The sequence below is a fragment of the Aulostomus chinensis genome, chromosome 24, assembly GCF_037954235.1.
Source record: "Aulostomus chinensis isolate RoL2024-O1b breed Wild chromosome 24, RoL_Achi_v1.0, whole genome shotgun sequence".
Lineage (NCBI taxonomy): Eukaryota > Metazoa > Chordata > Actinopteri > Syngnathiformes > Aulostomidae > Aulostomus > Aulostomus chinensis.
The window spans coordinates 17,851,379-17,869,859 of NC_141343.1; the positions used below are offsets into that span (position 1 = coordinate 17,851,379).

Here is an 18,481-nt window from a genome sequence, read left to right on the forward strand (position 1 = left end):
CGATCGGACCGTCCACCGTCCACACCCACTGTTCTGTCTCCATTCATGTCAGCGATTGGACCGTCCACCGTCCACACCCACTGTTCTGTCTCCATTCATGTCAGCGATTGGACCGTCCACTGTCCACACAAACTGTTCTGTCTCCATTCATCTCAGCAATTGGACCGTCCACCGTCCACACCACTGTTCTGTCTCCATTCATCTCCGCGACTGGACCGTCCACACCACTGTTCTGTCTCCATTCATGTCAGCGATTGGACCGTCCACCATCCACACCACTGTTCTGTCTCCATTCATCTCCGCGACTGGACCGTCCACACCACTGTTCTGTCTCCAGTCATCTCAGCAATTGGACCGTCCACCATCCACACCACGGTTCTGTCTCCAGTCATATCAGCGATCGGACCGTCCACCGTCCACACCACTCTTCTGTCTCCATTCATGTCAGCAACTGGACCAACCACCGTCCACACCCACGGTTCTGTCTCCATCCATCTCAGCGATTGGACCGTCCACCGTCCACACCCACGGTTCTGTCTCCATTCATGTCAGCGATTGGACCGTCCACCGTCCACACCCACGGTTCTGTCTCCATCCATCTCAGTGATTGGACCGTCCACCGTCCACACCCACGGTTCTGTCTCCATTCATGTCAGCGATTGGACTGTCCACCGTCCACACCCATTGTTCTGTCTCCATTCATGTCAGCGATTGGACCGTCCACCATCCACACCACTATTCTGTCTCCAGTCATCTCAGCGATTGGACCGTCCACACCACTGTTCTGTCTCCATTCATCTCAGGGATTGGACCGTCCACCGTCCACACCACTGTTCTGTCTCCATTCACGTCAGCAATTGGACCGTCCACCGTCCACACCCACTGTTCTGTCTCCATTCATGTCAGCGATTGGACCGTCCACCATCCACACCACTGTTCTGTCTCCATTCATGTCAGCGATTGGACCGTCCACCGTCCACACAAACTGTTCTGTCTCCATTCATCTCAGCAATTGGACCGTCCACCGTCAGCATGTCAGCAATTGGGCTGTCCACCGTCCACACCACTGTTCTGTCTCCATTCATTTCAGCGATTGGACCGTCCACACAAACTGTTCTGTCTCCATTCATCTCAGCGATTGGACTGTCCACCGTCCACACCACTGTTCTGTCTCCATTCATGTCAGCGACTGGACCGTCCACTATCCACACCCACTGTGCTGTCTCCATTCATGTCAGCGACTGGACCGTCCATCGTCCACACCCACGGTTCTGTCTCTATTCATGTCAGCAATAGGACCGTCCACTGTCCACACCACTGTTCTGTCTCCATGTCAGCGACCCTCTGAATGTTCTTCGTTTTTTTCTTTCTGTGTCGTCTTGCTCTGTCACGATGAGCTGAGCCTGGTTCTCCTTCATTCTCTTTTTGTTGTTGAATGGAACGCTGTTAGGAACAGAACTTCCCTTGGAGAAGAATAAAGGATTCTGGTTCTGGTTCTGGCTCTGGTTCTCTCATCTTTTTCAGAGTGATTCAATCTAAGATAAATGTTTTCATGTCAGAATCCAAGCGCTGTTCCGTTATTTGAGTGACTCGTCTTGATGGTTTCATTTGAAAGTGTCTGGAAGGAACTCAGCGTGTCAAACATGAAAGAGAGGAGGTAAATGATGCTGACAGGCAGATGGACCAATCAGCTCCCTCCTCTGCCTCTGACTGGTGGATGCCCCCCCCCCCGCCACTGCTGCTGCTGCTGCTGGTGTTGCCGTGACGATGATATCCTCCCCCTCCCACTCTCTCTCTCTCTGTCTGTCTGTCTCTCTCTCTCTCTCTCTCTCTCTATCTGTCTCTCTCTCTCTCTCTCACACACACACACACACACGCGATGAGAGGAGGCAAACAAGACGCTATCATGACGCGATGGCTTCAGGCTGGAAAACACATGCTCGCCATCCTGCTACAACCTGGTGAGGTCCGTCTGTTTCTGATGGGTGGATGGATGGGTGGAGGGATGGATTGACGGATGGATGGATGGGTGGAGGGATGGAGGAATGGATGGATTGAGGGATGGATGGAGGGATGGAGGAATGTTTAGAGGGAACAGCAGCATCATATTTTCTGAGATAGGGGATGAGGAAGGAAGGACAGAAGGGAGGGAGGGATGAAGGAAATGAGGATGGACAGACCGCAGGATGATCCTGGTTAGAGGATGTGTGTGTGTGTGTGTGTGTGTGTGTGTGTGTGTGTGTGTGTGTGTGTGTGTGTCAGGCCTGTGTGTGCTGCCATGTAGCATCCCTGCTGCTAACAGCAGCTATGTCACTTCCATAAACAGCAGCAAGACACAGAGAAAAACAGCACCGTTAGTTGAAGGCGTCCCAGGTTTGCCATCCACCAGCCGCCTGCTTGGAGGCGTGTCCATCATCCAGGGACCAGGACAAACACGTTCCACAACAGGTAGCTGCAAGAATGTCTTCACAGCCGCGTAGCAGCTCGCTAGCCAATCTCAGAAATGCCTCATCACCAGAAATATCCCTCCGCCAGCAAGGGGAAATGCACAGTGACATCATTCTGCTGCTTTTGTGTTCCTTCAAAACGCGTCATAAGACCTACAAATAAGTTGTTCCTTTGTCTCCAAGTCAACAGGTTTTTCGTTAAATGTCTGAAATACGGTCTGTGGTTAACACCAGCTGCGTTCTGTTCTACGGCCGATTCATCATTTAGCTCTGCGACATATTTAACGTTCTGTTCTACGACATTTTTAAACTTCTGTTCTACAACATGTTTAACCATCTGTTCTACGACGTGTTTAAACTTCTGTTCTACCACGTTTAAACTTCTGTTCTACGACATGTTTAAACTTCTGTTCTACGACGTGTTTAACCCTCTGTTCTACGACATGTTTAAACTTCTGTTCTACGACACGTTTAACCCTCTGTTCTACGACATGTTTAAACTTCTGTTCTACGACATCTTTAACCCTCTGTTCTACGACATGTTTAAACTTCTGTTCTACAACATGTTTAAACTTCTGTTCTACGACGGGTTTAACCCTTTGTTCTACGACATGTTTAAACTTCTGTTCTACGACGTGTTTAACCCTCTGTTCTACGACATGTTTGAACTTCTGTTCTACGACATGTTTAGCCCTCTGTTCTACGACATGTTTAAACTTCTGTTCTACGACATGTTTAGCCCTCTGTTCTACGACATGTTTAAACTTCTGTTCTACGACATGTTTAACCCTCTGTTCTACGACATGTTTGAACTTCTGTTCTACGACATGTTTAGCCCTCTGTTCTACGACATGTTTAAACTTCTGTTCTACGACATCTTTAACCCTCTGTTCTACCACGTGTTTAAACTTCTGTTCTACGACGTGTTTAATCTTCTGTTCTACGACATCTTTAACCCTCTGTTCTACGACGTGTTTAAACTTCTGTTCTACGACGTGTTTAATCTTCTGTTCTACGACGTGTTTAACCCTCTGTTCTACGACATGTTTAAACTTCTGTTCTACGACGTGTTTAACCCTCTGTTCTACGACATGTTTAACCCTCTGTTCTACGACATGTTTGAACTTCTGTTCTACGACATGTTTAGCCCTCTGTTCTACGACATGTTTAAACTTCTGTTCTACGACGTGTTTAATCTTCTGTTCTACGACGTGTTTAACCCTCTGTTCTACGACATGTTTAAACTTCTGTTCTACGACATGTTTAGCCCTCTGTTCTACGACATGTTTGAACTTCTGTTCTACGACATGTTTAGCCCTCTGTTCTACGACATGTTTAAACTTCTGTTCTACGACATGTTTAGCCCTCTGTTCTACGACATGTTTAAACTTCTGTTCTACGACATGTTTAGCCCTCTGTTCTACGACATGTTTAAACTTCTGTTCTACGACATGTTTAACCCTCTGTTCTACGACATGTTTGAACTTCTGTTCTACGACATGTTTAGCCCTCTGTTCTACGACATGTTTAAACTTCTGTTCTACGACATGTTTGAACTTCTGTTCTACGACGTGTTTGAACTTCTGTTCTACGACATGTTTAAACTTCTGTTCTACGACATGTTTAACCCTCTGTTCTACGACGTGTTTAAACTTCTGTTCTACGACATGTTTAACCCTCTGTTCTACGACGTGTTTAAACTTCTGTTCTACGACATGTTTAACCCTCTGTTCTACGACATGTTTAAACTTCTGTTCTACGACATGTTTAACCCTCTGTTCTACGACGTGTTTAAACTTCTGTTCTACGACATGTTTAACCCTCTGTTCTACGACATGTTTAAACTTCTGTTCTACGACATGTTTAACCCTCTGTTCTACGACATGTTTAAACCATGGCATCTGGAACCAATCGGAGCTGTCAGTTCTCAGTTGCCAATATTAACCCTTAGGCACATTAACAGCTTCTGAGGACAGAGCGGCTCTGTTGCCAGGGTGTCAGTCACGGCTGGTTACCACGGCACCGGGCTCAGAGCCTCACGAGGACAGCGAGGCCACAGCTCATTGTCAAGTCAGACTTTCATGTTTGAACAGACAGAAACTCGTGTGTCAAGGTCTCAAGGTACTTTTGTGTGACCGAGGTTTTGGGTTTAAAGCAGAATTTTGAAAATAGGAAATGACATCACAGGCCAGGCATATCCATAATCCCCAATCGTTCATTAAAATAGTCCTGGAGGGGCCATAGACAGAAACTAAATACTTTGAGGCCTCAACTCTACCTTGTCCCAAACACTTAGGGACTTTGAAGGCATGAGTTCTTCCACTTCTTCCCCTTTGATTAGTTTGAGGGAGCAAATTCGATCTCATGGACAAAAATGAAGTCAGTGGAGGGAGGGAGTGCTATCTCTGTGGCTCCTCAGGGGTTCCGCACATAGACGCGGTATGGTGAACATTAAAGCATCGATGGTGCTGTGGAACATTGATTAAGATACTCAATGTCCATGGCAGCACTCGTTGTTCGTCAAGCAGGTCCTAGGAGTGTTTTTGTTTTGGTTGACTTCCACGCCCCCATGCTGGCGGGTGTGGACGCTCTAAAAAGAAACATTTGTCATCATGAATTCGAGGGTTTGTAGCATTCAGGGTCCCCGTCCCCCTCCCTGATACAGTCTGTTACCGTAGAAACAACAGCTTCACTCCCCCCTCCTCCTCCCTCTTCCATCACTTTGAAGACATTTTGGTGACCTACATTTGTGCTCTTTGAAGTTTTTCTCCTCTTCTTCCTCTTCTTCTCTGGGTCGTACCATGTGTTCCTGCAGCTGCTGACAGGGTTTTGTACTCTGGACTCTACCATCAGTCCAATAGGGGAAATCTGGTGCCACCTGGAGGGAAAAGTGGGGCATTGCCTCATTCTGTCATGTGATGTGTGTGAATAACTGTATGTGAACATCTAAATCTAAATCAGAATCTTCACCACAACGCTTCACTTTTTAATTATGCTACTTTTCTTTCTGCTTTTTATTTGTATTTTTCAAAATGCGGTTAAGGACAATTATATCTGAAAACATAAATGATGTAAATACAATAAAAGGACAATAAAGATTATTCAACATGTTGATCTGATAATACAATTTAATAACGCTGCTTCATTTTATGCACAGACTGTGTAAGACACAGTAAATGTAAGTCAGTGTCGTAGTATTAGTAGATTTTGACTGGATTTTCTCAAATCAGTGTTCATATGTACATGAATTATATATATGTGTGTGTGTGTGTGTGTGTGTGTGTGTGTGTGTCTGTCTATCTATGTATCAAGATATACACATTTGCATTGATAATGATAATAACCCACTGTCTGTTCCTCATAGGACGAAGGCTGCATGGCTGTCAGTTCGAACCTTGAGTGACTTAAATCCTGGGACCAGACCAGAACAGAGGGGCGTCACATGGATGAGTTCTGGAGCCTTGGATGGTTTTTCATCAGCAATCTAAAGGCATAAATAGACATATTCAAGTGTCTGACAATGAGATAATTGCTCCGATTGAAGCGAAAGCTGGACTCACATCTTCACTTGACTGCAACATCAGAAGAGCTTCCACACTCGTCACATAGTTGGGATGAAGCCATGTCCTTCCTGATGTCCGACAAGTCCAGAGTTTATCACAAGGACGTCAACTGAATGTTTGATCCTGAATCCAAAATGGATTAAAGGCTCAGACGACAAGTTTTCCAGAGCAGGAAGATAAACTGCTGAACACTGGGCGCCTTCTTCTGGCTGCAGCATAGAATACAGGGCGTGTCTGTAAGCTGACCACCCACAGATGGAGACCCACCAACACTCCCCAGATAGCAGCAGTGAGGAGTGCACTGTCCTGGAGGCTCCGCCTGGCAAGAACGCCTGCCCACAACATGCAGGGAAGGTGAGGCAGTATTTCACTTCTAAATATGCTGATGACATGTTGATTCCCGGGGAAGTCAGAAACAGGAGAAAGCAGGGTTCATGGCCTGCCAGGCAAACCTCCAACCTTTGACATCAAACCACTTTCACCTTCTTATGGGTTGCTAATTGCAAAATTGCAACTTGAGTGAGTGAATAAAATGTCCTTTTCTTTCCTTTCTAGTTTGTCCAGTAGTGTCAGAAGGCAGCTCATTCCTGCATCACGCTGATATCAACCACATGTTCAGTGTATGTGATTATGTTCAGGGATCTAGTAAGACATTGGTCATGACAATAACAGAATCTGACCCCAGCCTGAAAACATTTTTTGCATTAATGTCATGAAAATGAAATCCAGAATGTGTGGTGGAGCGAGCAAGAATGCTACTTTACTTCTAGGTACTATTGCATTAAAACTGTACTTATTAGTGCCATTGTTGGTTACAGATACATTTGTTGTGAGTTCACAAATTTAAAAAAAGCAAAATGGAGATGAAAGTTACAAATTTCAGAGAGAACAGAGGTCCTGAAAGGTACATGTATGTGTTTTTTTTGTTTGTTTGTTTTTACTCAAATTCAGTTTAAATTCAATTCAACAGACGAAATCACCCAAGTCACAGAATTCTTTGTGCAGATGCAGAAACAAGAACGTTTCCTTCGCAGGTGTCGGACCTCTATTGTTTGGACTGTAAGAGTGCGCTGTGTGAGGACTGTCTGTCCGAGCATGAGGACCACCTCAAGGTTCCACTGAACCAGGCCTTGGACCAGCACCGCAGCACTCTGCAGGAGCACCTGGGAGCAGTCCAGAACAGGTATCCCATACCAAGAGGATGCAAATACGTACCATGGTGACCTCATGGTGATCTCCGCCAAACCCAATAAAAAATTGTAATATTGGCTTTGGTAAACATATCTGCCCTCAAATGCGATGGGCTCTTCTTTGGTCCAGGCTCCACCCTTCTGCCTCCTAGTTGTTACTGTGAACAAAGTGATAATCACATGACCCTTTTGGCTAGGGGATATGGTTCTTTGGGCTGCTGGTGTGCTCCTGAATGACACTGGTGATGTCTCCAGACTCCCCCAGGTCTCCGATGCTCTGTCCTTTGTTAAGGAGATCCTCCAGCAGCTGACCAACCAGAGAGCTTCCATCGAGGAGGACATCCTGTCCAGCTTTGAGGATCTACACAAACAGCTGGATGTGAGGAAGAGTGTTCTGCTGATGGAGCTGGAGGTCACATATGGACTCAAGCAAAAGGTCCCAAAATTTAAGACCTTAACTGCGCACCAGTCCTGTGAACACTGCAACACTACATCCCTTTCACATGTTACATGATTCCAATCTGGCTACAAACATGTGTGTCATGTGGCTACAGGTCCTTCAGTCCCAGGTGGACAGCCTCCTCCGGGCAGAAGGGGACATCATGGCCACCTGTACCCAGACTCAAGAGGCTCTAGCTGGGGAGGCATGTGTGGCAAGCATACAGGCAGAGCAGGACCTGGGGAGGAAACTGGGAAAGCTGGCTGGCTTTGGCCTACCTTGCCAGCCAGAGGAGAATGACCAGCTGGACCTATTAATGGAGACGGATGGGTTGAGGAAGTCCATTCACAACCTTGGGACCATTGTCACCACCAGGTGAGACTCACTGGCGTGGACGGTTGTCTGGTATGACTCCACCCATTTCTGAGAAAGTCTGACATGGTATTGATGGGATAAACATCCTCTGAGGATGTCATACTGATGTACTTTTCATGTTGTCATTCACTGTCATTGTCATTCACATTGTAGTGATGAAAAGTAATGTACAATAGTTTGTTAATAACCCAGGAGCGGGATGTCTTTTGAATATTCTCTTTATTGCACGGTGCACATTGGTTGTTGTACATGTTGTTTACAAAGTAACCACGAGTGGGATGTTGAATCATTTCCAGCCATGTTTCTGGGAACACAGCTCGGTGTTTAGAGAGACACCAGAACGTTGTCCACCATGTTTGTCCTTTCACCTAATTACAGGTTCTAAATACTACTTTGACAACTCCCACCCATCATGTAACCCTTCCTGCTCCTCTTCTTCAGTGCCGTGGCAAGCCAGAGCGAGGCCATGGGAGCAGGCCTTGAGCAATGCATCGTGGGGCATCCTGCTTCTGTAACCATAGTGACAAGAGACAAGTCAGGGGGAGCCTGCAAGACTGGCAATGCCATTCTGTCAGCTGAGGTTGGTTGATACCAGTGTGTTAAAATCAAGCGCGGAGCGTTTCTGTGGACCCTCATCAGCGGCGTATCATTCCAGGTGTTCACACCGGATGGCAGCATTGTGGATGGAGAAATAGTGGACCACAAGAATGGCACTTACGAGTTTGTGTACATGGTGCCAAAGGAGGGTGACTTCTCATTGGCTCTACGTTTGTACGACCAGCACATCAAAGGAAGTCCCTTCAGACTGACGGTCACCAGGGCAACAGAGGCAGACGTTGAGGTTGGAGGAGCTTCATTTGTTTTCATGAGGCTGAAACACCTGAAATAATTACCTAACATCATTAACATCATGTTCTCTTCAGGTGTCTCCGTCCACCACCACAGCCACCAATTCAGCTGCCAACGCTACCCCATCCACGGGTTCCTCTGAGGGTGCAAAGAGACGAGGGAAGTCCCCTGGCCAGAAGAAGAAGGGCTCCAAGAGGGCCAGCAGTGCTCTGGGCACCCCGCGGCGCAAGACCCAGAACCCTATTGAAGATGACCTCATCTTTCGTATTGGTGAGATGTGACCCTCCCGGGGTTGGGGTACCTACTTTCCTGTAGCTGCTAAAGCTAAAGTTGTCCATCCAATTTTTTTGTTTTCAGTAATCTGGATGGAGGTGCCCCTTAATGTTGTATTCAATTGATAGAATAGGGTCCTTTTTGGGGAGCGGCATGGCTCAGAGGTAGCGTGGCTGTCTAGCAACCAAAGGGTAATTGGTTCAATCCCCACTTCCCCCAGTGACCATGTCCAAGTATCCTTGAGCAAATACTGAACTGGTGACCCGTCCAGGGCGAACCCCGCCTCTCACCTAATGTCAGCAGGGATAGGCTCCACCCCCTGACCCTCAACGGATAATCAGGATAGAAAATGGATGGATGGATGGGTTCTTTTGTTCTTTTTTGTGTTTTTGTTTTTTGTTAAAAAATGCAACAATAACAGGTTTACTGAAGGTATAAATGTGTGTCTAACTGTAGGCTTGTCAACTGATTTTGTTTTAGTTGGGGTCTTTTAACTTAAGCAGGTATTCTTAGTCACATCGCTTAGTTACGTTTTACTCACGCATCCCTCAAACTAACTTAGATGATATAATGAAGCTACTGTTCACTGAGAGTAAAAATATCTGGAAACCAAACATTTTTTTCTTGCAATACTGTGCATCAGGAACGAAGGGGAGGAACAAAGGAGAGTTCACTAACCTTCAAGGAGTTGCTGCCTCATCCAGCGACAAGATCCTGATCGCTGACAGCAACAATCAGTGTGTCCAGGTAAATGCAGGGCGCTGTTAGCAGTTCCATCCAGAAGAAGAATTCCAAGCACATATTTCCCCTGTGATGCTTCACATAAATTCAATGTGAAAAAAAATACAAAATTATTCAATGTTTAGTGGATCTGCCCCAAATGTAAGAGCTTCTCTCTCTTTGCACAAGCTTTGCCCCCCAACACCTTAGTCCCGTCGTACCATCAGGTAAGTTTAGTTCCATTAACACAATAATTCTGTTTCCACATCAGATTTTCTCTAACCAGGGGGAATTTAAAACTCGTTTTGGGGTACGGGGACGGTCACCTGGGCAACTGCAGCGACCCACAGGTGTGGCTGTGCACCCCAGTGGTGACATCATCATCGCAGATTATGACAACAAGTGGGTCAGCATCTTCTCCTGCGAGGGCAAGTTCAAGGTAGGTGGGATGTTTAGTCTTCCTCCATGTCTATAAAGCCCCTTTTAGAGCACAGCAACTTTCCCCAGGAACTTGAACAGGCTCGAAATGTGGTTCCAGGGACATTATGGTACCCCCTAAAATGTGCCACCTTTGGAGGTTCTGAAATTACTGTGGCACTAGGGGGGTGGGTTTCTGAATGGTTTGCCACAGAATCCAAGCACATCCACAAACTGATTATTTTTGCAATACTTCAGAAATGTCGGGGGGGGGGGGTAACAAGAACGCTTACAAGCGAAGGACCAGTAATGAGGTCCTGGCAAGCTGTTTAAGACCGCATCCAGAAACACGTCAGCAGACTAATTTGCCTTTTCACAGGTCTGTGGACCACAGTCACAATGCAGGCAACAACTGGCCAGAGTTTTCTCTTTAGTTCCCGGACACATAATTCCAGGGAATAAAGTGGGGGAAGGGAAAAAAAAAACGGGCTCTGACCGTATTTTCAAGGTTTCTCTTTTGACATTCTATTTTCATCAGGCGAAGCTTGGCTCAGGTCGACTGATGGGACCAAAGGGTGTGTCTGTGGATCAGAATGGTCACGTGATCGTTGTGGACAACAAGGCGTGTACTGTCTTCATCTTTCAGCTTACAGGCAAACTCATCACCAAGTTTGGTAGCCGAGGCAATGGCGACAAGCAGTTTGCAGGTAGCAGCTGTTATAATTACTGATGAAAATATGAATCTAAACTTTTCCCAACAAATACTTCAAGTGTACATATGGTGCCATTGCATTCATGCACAGTTGTAAAGGAATTTAAACCTGTTTCTGTTCTTCTGTCCCAAGGTCCGCATTTCGCAGCCGTTAACAAGAACAATGAGATCATTGTGACAGACTTTCATAACCACTCCGTCAAGGTACTAACTGAACTTTAACCTAGTATTTGGAATGAATTCAAATTTAGAAAACATGTTTTGCTGAGGATGTCATAACAGGACAGCGCTGGGTTTTCTATCTACATCGTGGCGCTAGCTGGCACTCGGTCAAGCTCACACTATCATCATTAGTTTCAAGCTGGCGAAAATTATGTTTCCACACCAGGCGTCGTCACCCTTAAACCAGTTAGTGAACCTGCTCCACCTGCTCCAGCGTGTTACTTCGGCTGGTCTGGTGGCTCCATGGTACCTTGATGCTGAGTAGCAGCAGGAGAAGTTTGCTCCATAGACCAAGAAGAGGCTGGTCTCTGGTCAGTGGGGTCATGAGGGACGAGATGTTAGATACTCAGCAAGCAGAGGAGCAGCACTGATACCTGAGAACCCGGAGACATGGACCCAACCTCCTCCAGACCTGCTCCACCTCCTGCTGCTCCCATAGGAATGACACCAGGCTCTCTGATTGGTTGAGTGATGTCACACCTGAAACAAACTAATGAATACTCAGGTGATGGCCTCTTGGCACCCTGGTTTGCTCTTTGAGTACAGGCTTCTACTTACCAGAATGAGGCTGAACACACCAACATAGTACCAATCACCAACTGCCTCGCCATAGGTCACTCAAATAGGGTCCTTGGTCTCTCTGTCAGGTTTTCACTCCAGAAGGTGACCTGGTGTTGAAGTTCGGCTCTAATGGTGAGGGAAATGGCCAATTCAATGCTCCCACTGGGGTAGCAGTGGACGTTAATGGGAACATCATCGTAGCTGACTGGGGCAACAGCAGAATTCAGGTACAAAACATGAGCAACACCAAACCAAAATAAAGACAAAAGCATGTGTGGATGTTACGCCCATGTATGAGATGATTGATTACATGTTTGATTGTATGAACATCCTCCCAGTAATAATGTTTGTAACCAAGGGCAGGAGTTGCTAAATACTAAATAGTACACCTCCTCTGGTCAGTCAGGGTGCCTGTTGGAGTGGGTGGTGGGGCAGGGATGGGGTGTGATCCTCCCATGTGCTGTCCCCCAAGTGAATCTCCTGTCCATCTAAAAATGTGGTCAAGAGCAGCAAACCTTCACATCTTTGACCTTTCTCTTTCCCGACATTCACAGGTGTTTGACGGCAGCGGCTCCTTCCTCTCCTACATCAACACATCAGCGGATCCTTTATACGGACCGCAGGGTTTGGCCCTGACGTCGGATGGACACGTGGTGGTGGCGGACTCAGGAAACCACTGCTTCAAAGTCTACCGCTACCTGCAATGATGACAGCTGGGAGGGAACTAGTGCGACAGGTGGAGGACACAGGTGTGGGACGGAGAGTCTAATTTTAGGAATCACTGCATGAAACCCTACTGCTGCCTGCAATGTTGGAGCACGATGGACGCAGAGGACAACGTGGCCAGCATATCTCAGAATTCTGGAATTTAAAAGACAGGGAGACGCTGAAGAATGTCTTAGTCTTGTTTGACAAACCAATGCAGGACTAGTATGTAATGTTATGATGCTGATTAATGATGGTCAAAAATACCTATGAGAAATTTGACATCATTTACCACAATGCTGGCATCGTACATAGCAACTTTAATCAACCTGTCGTCAAGAAAAAAAACCCTGTCCAACCCCAAACGCCAAGGAAGAGTGGAGGGCAAAATGCAGACTGCAGCAGTTCAGTTCCTGTTCACAGCCCTGAGTAAAACTTTTACATTAAAAGTCAGTTAACTGGGTAGAGACATGAATGCTCCTGCTGCGTGTGACTCACATGTTCAATTCTGTTTCTTACCGTAACTCTCATAACCAAGCTATGATGTTTTCATGTGCCATTTCATCTCAAATTTACCACACCAACAGTCCATCATACCAGAAGTCACCAAATATGCCATCACGGAGTGTTCAGACCCAGCAGGTAAATCCATGTGATTCGGGGCTCACCTTCACCTTCCATCATTAAAATTATGGCTCTTCTTTGCCGGTGGGTGTCCTGTCAGAGGGCAAAATGCTGTCGTGTGTGATTTAGTCTGAGCAGCTGCTGAGTTTCTCCAGGACGAAAACAGATTAAAATAACACTGAAGTAGGATCACATTTTGCCAGTTTGTCAGTGTGAGCTCATGATTTGTCAGGTTAGTCTGCAGGTGGCAAGCGAACAACTTTTAAAATTGTGGTCTTCAGAATGAGGCTTGGTTCATACTTTCAGACTGACATAAGATTTCTCACCAAATTTGAAAGCTCAATAGAGCTTTGCAGGAATGAGTGGAAAAAAACTGTTGATAATTTAGTATTGTTGAAGGTCCAGTTCCATGGTTTGAAAGTCAAATGGGTTTTTGTTACATGTCTGGGTTAGGGTTCAGTTCTACACCAGATCCACCAGTAACACCAGACTGGTGGACGGTGGAGGTTCAGTTCTACATCAGATCCACCAGTAACACCAGACTGGTGGATGTTGGAGGTTGAGTTCTACATCAGATCCACCAGTAAACACCAGACTGGTGGATGGTGGAGGTTCAGGTCTACATCAGATCCACCAGTAAACACCAGACTGGTGGATGGTGGAGGTTCAGTTCTACATCAGATCCACCAGTAAACACCAGACTGGTGCATGTTGGAGGTTGAGTTCTACATCAGATCCACCAGTAAACACCAGACTGGTGCATGGTGGAGGTTGAGTTCTACATCAGATCCACCAGTAAACACCAGACTGGTGGATGGTGGAGGTTCAGTTCTACATCAGATCCACCAGTAACACCAGACTGGTGGATGTTGGAGGTTGTGTTCTACATCAGATCCACCAGTAAACACCAGACCGGTGGATGGTGGAGGTTCAGTTCTACATCAGATCCACCAGTAAACACCAGACCGGTGGATGGTGGAGGTTCAGTTCTACATCAGATCCACCAGTAAACACCAGACCGGTGGATGGTGGAGGTTCAGTTCTACATCAGATCCACCAGTAAACACCAGACTGGTGGATGGTGGAGGTTCAGGTCTACATCAGATCCACCAGTAAACACCAGACTGGTGGATGGTGGAGGTTCAGGTCTACATCAGATCCACCAGTAAACACCAGACTGGTGGATGGTGGAGGTTCAGTTCTACATCAGATCCACCAGTAAACACCAGACCAGTGGATGGTGGAGGTTCAGGTCTACATCAGATCCACCAGTAAACACCAGACTGGTGGATGGTGGAGGTTCAGTTCTACATCAGATCCACCAGTAAACACCAGACTGGTGGATGGTGGAGGTTCAGTTCTACATCAGATCCACCAGTAAACACCAGACTGGTGGATGGTGGAGGTTCAGTTCTACATCAGATCCACCAGTAAACACCAGACCGGTGCATGTTGGAGGTTGAGTTCTACATCAGATCCACCAGTAAACACCAGACTGGTGGATGGTGGAGGTTCAGTTCTACATCAGATCCACCAGTAACACCAGACTGGTGGATGTTGGAGGTTGTGTTCTACATCAGATCCACCAGTAAACACCAGACCGGTGGATGGTGGAGGTTCAGTTCTACATCAGATCCACCAGTAAACACCAGACCGGTGGATGGTGGAGGTTCAGTTCTACATCAGATCCACTAGTAACACCAGACCGGTGGCTATACAGCAGAGCTCTTGTTCATCAGATGTTAAAACTCCCTGGGGAACGGTTAACTGTACTTGTACGTACTACATCAGTGTAAATGCAGCAGGGCCCCTTTTACGTTAGTTTTTTTTCGCACCAACCCTTATTTGGTCACATTGTGTCGCAGGGATATGCATAGCATGTTTATGCCATGATGTCCTGAATGCATTTTGAAGTGAGAGTATCCAAGGCTTCACTGACAGAAGTGCCAACATTTTCCTCTGACTTTTAGTGTAGACGTTCATTATTGTTTTTGCTATGTTACCATGGTGATTCTAAAATATCATGGAGGAAGAGGTATTGTAACTCAGCAAATATTCACTTATGTCCAGCTTACTGTGTAAACAGATGGAAGCGAGCTTTAGCTAGCTGCTTAGCAGCAATTAGCAGGTTATCGGGTTGCCACTGACTGAGCAGCAGCAGACTTGATAAAACGACTTGAGCGTTTCAGGGTGTCGTTCTACACTCTTAAAAAACACGAGCAGGTGTTCCTCTATTGCGCATTATTTGTACACATGGACTGTCTGAACATAGAATGTTGCATTGGTGTGCTAGCAAGTTGTAGGCCATAGATTCATCAGTAGAAACCACCACCTGTTGGAATGATTGATTGGCTTGATCAATTGATAGCTTTGATAATCCACTCGGTTCATTTGTAGTTGATGTGAGTGTTCATATATTTTATTTTCTGAGAAAAATGTTTTTAAGGAAGAGCGCCTTTATAGATGCGTCCTCTACATTCGTGAACTCTGGGCAAATAACATCATGAACCCTTTTCCCCACGTTTCTGTTTGTCCCTTCTCTCCCGAGGAACTGCCTTTTCTCTGGGGAGTTGACGGTTCACGTTTGTGGGCCCAGCAATATTTACACAGCTCCCCTGTACGCATTGACATCACGGTCCTAAAGCAGTTGAGAAATGATCAATCAGAGCATCACATCTGATCGAGGGCAGGGTACTGAGCGACAGGTTGTTTGCTGGTCACTTTCTAGCTCACCTTCTGACTTTGTTGCACCTTGTGCATTGAACCTTTTAAGTGCCCATAACATGTGTTTGTCTTTTAGTTTTCTAACCTCTTCTGTCGGATCACATTTTATCATTCTTTCTTTCTATTTTCATGTTATGAATTAAGATCAAGCTTCCTGGTTCGTAAATATGCTCTTCTTTGTGAAAGTAAAATGGATAATGGGAGCAAACAGCGTCTACATGAGCTTTGGTTGCTGTGGTAACTTTTGCAGGTTAGCTCCTGCTAACACGATACGGTACCATGATCAGGTTTGTCTGTTCAAGCTCAGGTGTGTAGTTTGAATTCCTGCAAAAGGTTCTGGTTGGCTTTGGGCTGGATAGCCACTGATCTCCATGCTGAATGCTAACAATGCTGGTCAGCTGCTCTTAACGGGGGAAACAGTGTCATAAGTGCATGTTCAAGTTCAATACTAACAGACATGTTAAAACGGTTCATGTCGTCACCGCCACTGTGCTGAATGTCTGTTTATTCTGCTTCATTTGTCTGGTGGCTAATAGTTCATCGTTCTTGACTGTTTTAAGAAAATCAGGGTATCTTGAGGTAATCTGGGCCTTTTTTCTCTGGATTCAGCCTTACTGTCAATGAATGTTGTGTCCGTGTTGATTTGATGGAACCTGGATTTGTAATATAAATATCAGTCAGCTAATTTACAGGCGACATGTCCATTTGAGAGCTTTTATTAAATTTAATTCATGAATTAATGAATTTCAAATTCATGAAAGACTGCCTGCTCTGTTTACTGGTGAAGAAAACCCTTAATAAAGAGACTGTCATCATGGTATAGTCAAATCAAGTCAACTTTATTTCATTTTATTTCTGTCACACCAAACCACAAAGTTCTCTCATGACTCAAGTTGAGCAGGTCTAGAACCTCACTCGTTCTATGAAGACAGAACACCTCATGACAGCCACGGGGGAAATCCTAGGAGTGTGGAGTTCTACAACTGCTGTCGTCATGAAAAAGTACAGTGCTAAATAAATCAAACCAATCAAATATAAAAATGGAAGCTTCAATTTTCAAATGAATGAGCAGATTAATTTGAAAACAAATGTCCACAACTGTAGAAAAACAAATAGAAAATACGATTTTATGTTATGAAGTGTTATTTACTCACATGGTTCATTATCGCCCCACAGTTCAGTACCAAGATCAGAAAAAAACCTCCTGCCAGACACCTTCGTTTCTGTTAAAGCCCCCCCCCCGCTCCCATTAGCTTGAATGAATATATTTCAGTTTTGTATGTATATGTTTCTCTTATTGTGCACATTTATTGCTTTTCAAATTAATCCGTATATTCTTTTGATGACTGAGGCTTTTATTACTTATTTTTCATTTGTTCCTTCATTTCTGCCACAGGGTTTTAGTCCTCCATCGGAACATTCATCATCATCATTTCCCCTCAGCGCTTGAAATGAAACCCAGTTTTCTTCCAATGTTGCCTGCTCGTCTCTCTCCCGATGTCGTGTTTGACCACCACATGAACCCCCGGATCAAAAGCATTCATGACACGGAAAACACATGTTGCAGTTTGAGTGTGTCTGTTGTTTGAGTATTTGAGATCCAATCAGGATCTGGGAAGGAACAGTCCGAGTTAGCCAACCAACTTAGCAATGGAGGTGGTTCCCATTCGTTCCCCTCGCTGTGAACCACATGTGGCTAATATCTCATATATCTCATGATAGAAGTATAGATTCCAGATACATCAAGTTTACTGGGAAAGTTACGGACAAAATTGCTCTAAAATTAAGCAGCCAAGCATGTGATTTTAAATTAATACCCTCCTCTATATGTTCTTTTTTATGTGGCACCTGCCTTTCTAGAGATTTCGGCCCTTTTGGTTTAACCCTTCTCACGGTAGCTAAGCTACGTAGCAGGGATGAGCGACCTCACCCTGCCCAGCCACCACAATTATCTCATGATGGAACACATCACGCTATTTGACTGAATGTGAGTACAACACATTTTTGTTCTCTAGCTTGGCTTTCTGCTAACATGATATTTAGAGAATTTGTGTGTTTTTTGGAGGCCCGGTGGAGCAGTGGTCCTCACTGTGGCCCCCCATCAAGAAGGTTGTGGGTGGAGCCCCGGCTGCAGCACGGGGTCTTTTTGGGTGAGTCTCCATGTTCTCCCTGTTCCTGCTGGGTTCTCTCTGGTACTCCAGCTTCCTCCACAGTCCAAAGACATCAAGAGGGACCAGGTTAATCCAGACTCTAAATTGACCGTAGGCGTGGCTGGGAGAGCCAATGGTTGTCTGTCTCTATGTGTTGGCCCTGCCATGGACTGGTGACCTGTCCAGGGGGAAGGCTGCTGGGATAGGCTCCACCCCCACCACCCTCAACAGGAGAAGAGGGGGAAGATGGAGGGAGGGAGGGATGGATGGGTGGATGGATGGATGGATGGGTGGCTGATCGCCTTGTTGGCTAAGATGGCCTGTTCTCAATAGGGGGCTGGTCTTGGCCCTGTTTCAGTGTGGTCATGACCGTGGGTAGAGCAGGCTCAAAGGGGTCCCTGGTAGAAGTTCATGCTTCTCCCCCATGCTGTTGCAGACATGTCATGACAACGTCATGGAACATCCAGGAGTAAGGAGAACGTAGGACTGACCCAGCAGTGTCTCCACTCC

The 18,481-nt window shown here is 45.9% G+C and overlaps 1 protein-coding gene across 6 annotated transcripts; it reads left to right on the forward strand.

Annotated features, from left to right (window-relative positions):
* Positions 1-1,826: 1,826 nt before the first annotated feature.
* On the forward strand, positions 1,827-17,863 carry trim2b (tripartite motif containing 2b). 6 transcript variants are annotated; one of them, XM_086197093.1, is made up of 16 exons: positions 1,827-1,961; positions 2,327-2,448; positions 5,812-6,364; positions 7,045-7,193; positions 7,456-7,636; positions 7,755-8,014; positions 8,456-8,594; positions 8,670-8,855; positions 8,938-9,133; positions 9,780-9,883; positions 10,128-10,295; positions 10,812-10,980; positions 11,119-11,189; positions 11,855-11,995; positions 12,323-12,517; positions 17,682-17,863. In XM_086197093.1, the coding sequence occupies exons 3-15, from the start codon at positions 6,266-6,268 to the stop codon at positions 12,473-12,475; spliced, it is 2,016 nt and encodes a 671-aa protein (XP_086053219.1). In that variant the 5' UTR covers positions 1,827-1,961; positions 2,327-2,448; positions 5,812-6,265; the 3' UTR covers positions 12,476-12,517; positions 17,682-17,863. The 6 variants fall into 6 exon arrangements, with proteins under 6 accessions (XP_086053219.1, XP_086053217.1, XP_086053218.1 ...); XM_086197091.1 differs by lacking the exon at positions 17,682-17,863 and having other exon boundaries at positions 12,323-14,188; XM_086197092.1 differs by lacking the exon at positions 17,682-17,863 and having other exon boundaries at positions 1,856-1,966; positions 12,323-14,188.
* Positions 17,864-18,481: the final 618 nt, after the last annotated feature.

Excerpts from the sequence above, each read along its gene's own strand:
- trim2b (XM_086197093.1), top strand. The coding sequence starts at position 6,266 with ATGGAGACCCACCAACACTCCCCAGATAGCAGCAGTGAGGAGTGCACT. Across the intron at positions 6,365-7,044 it reads GCCCACAACATGCAGGGAAG|GTGTCGGACCTCTATTGTTT; the intron begins GTGAGGCAGTAT and ends TTTCCTTCGCAG. Across the intron at positions 9,884-10,127 it reads GCAACAATCAGTGTGTCCAG|ATTTTCTCTAACCAGGGGGA; the intron begins GTAAATGCAGGG and ends TTTCCACATCAG.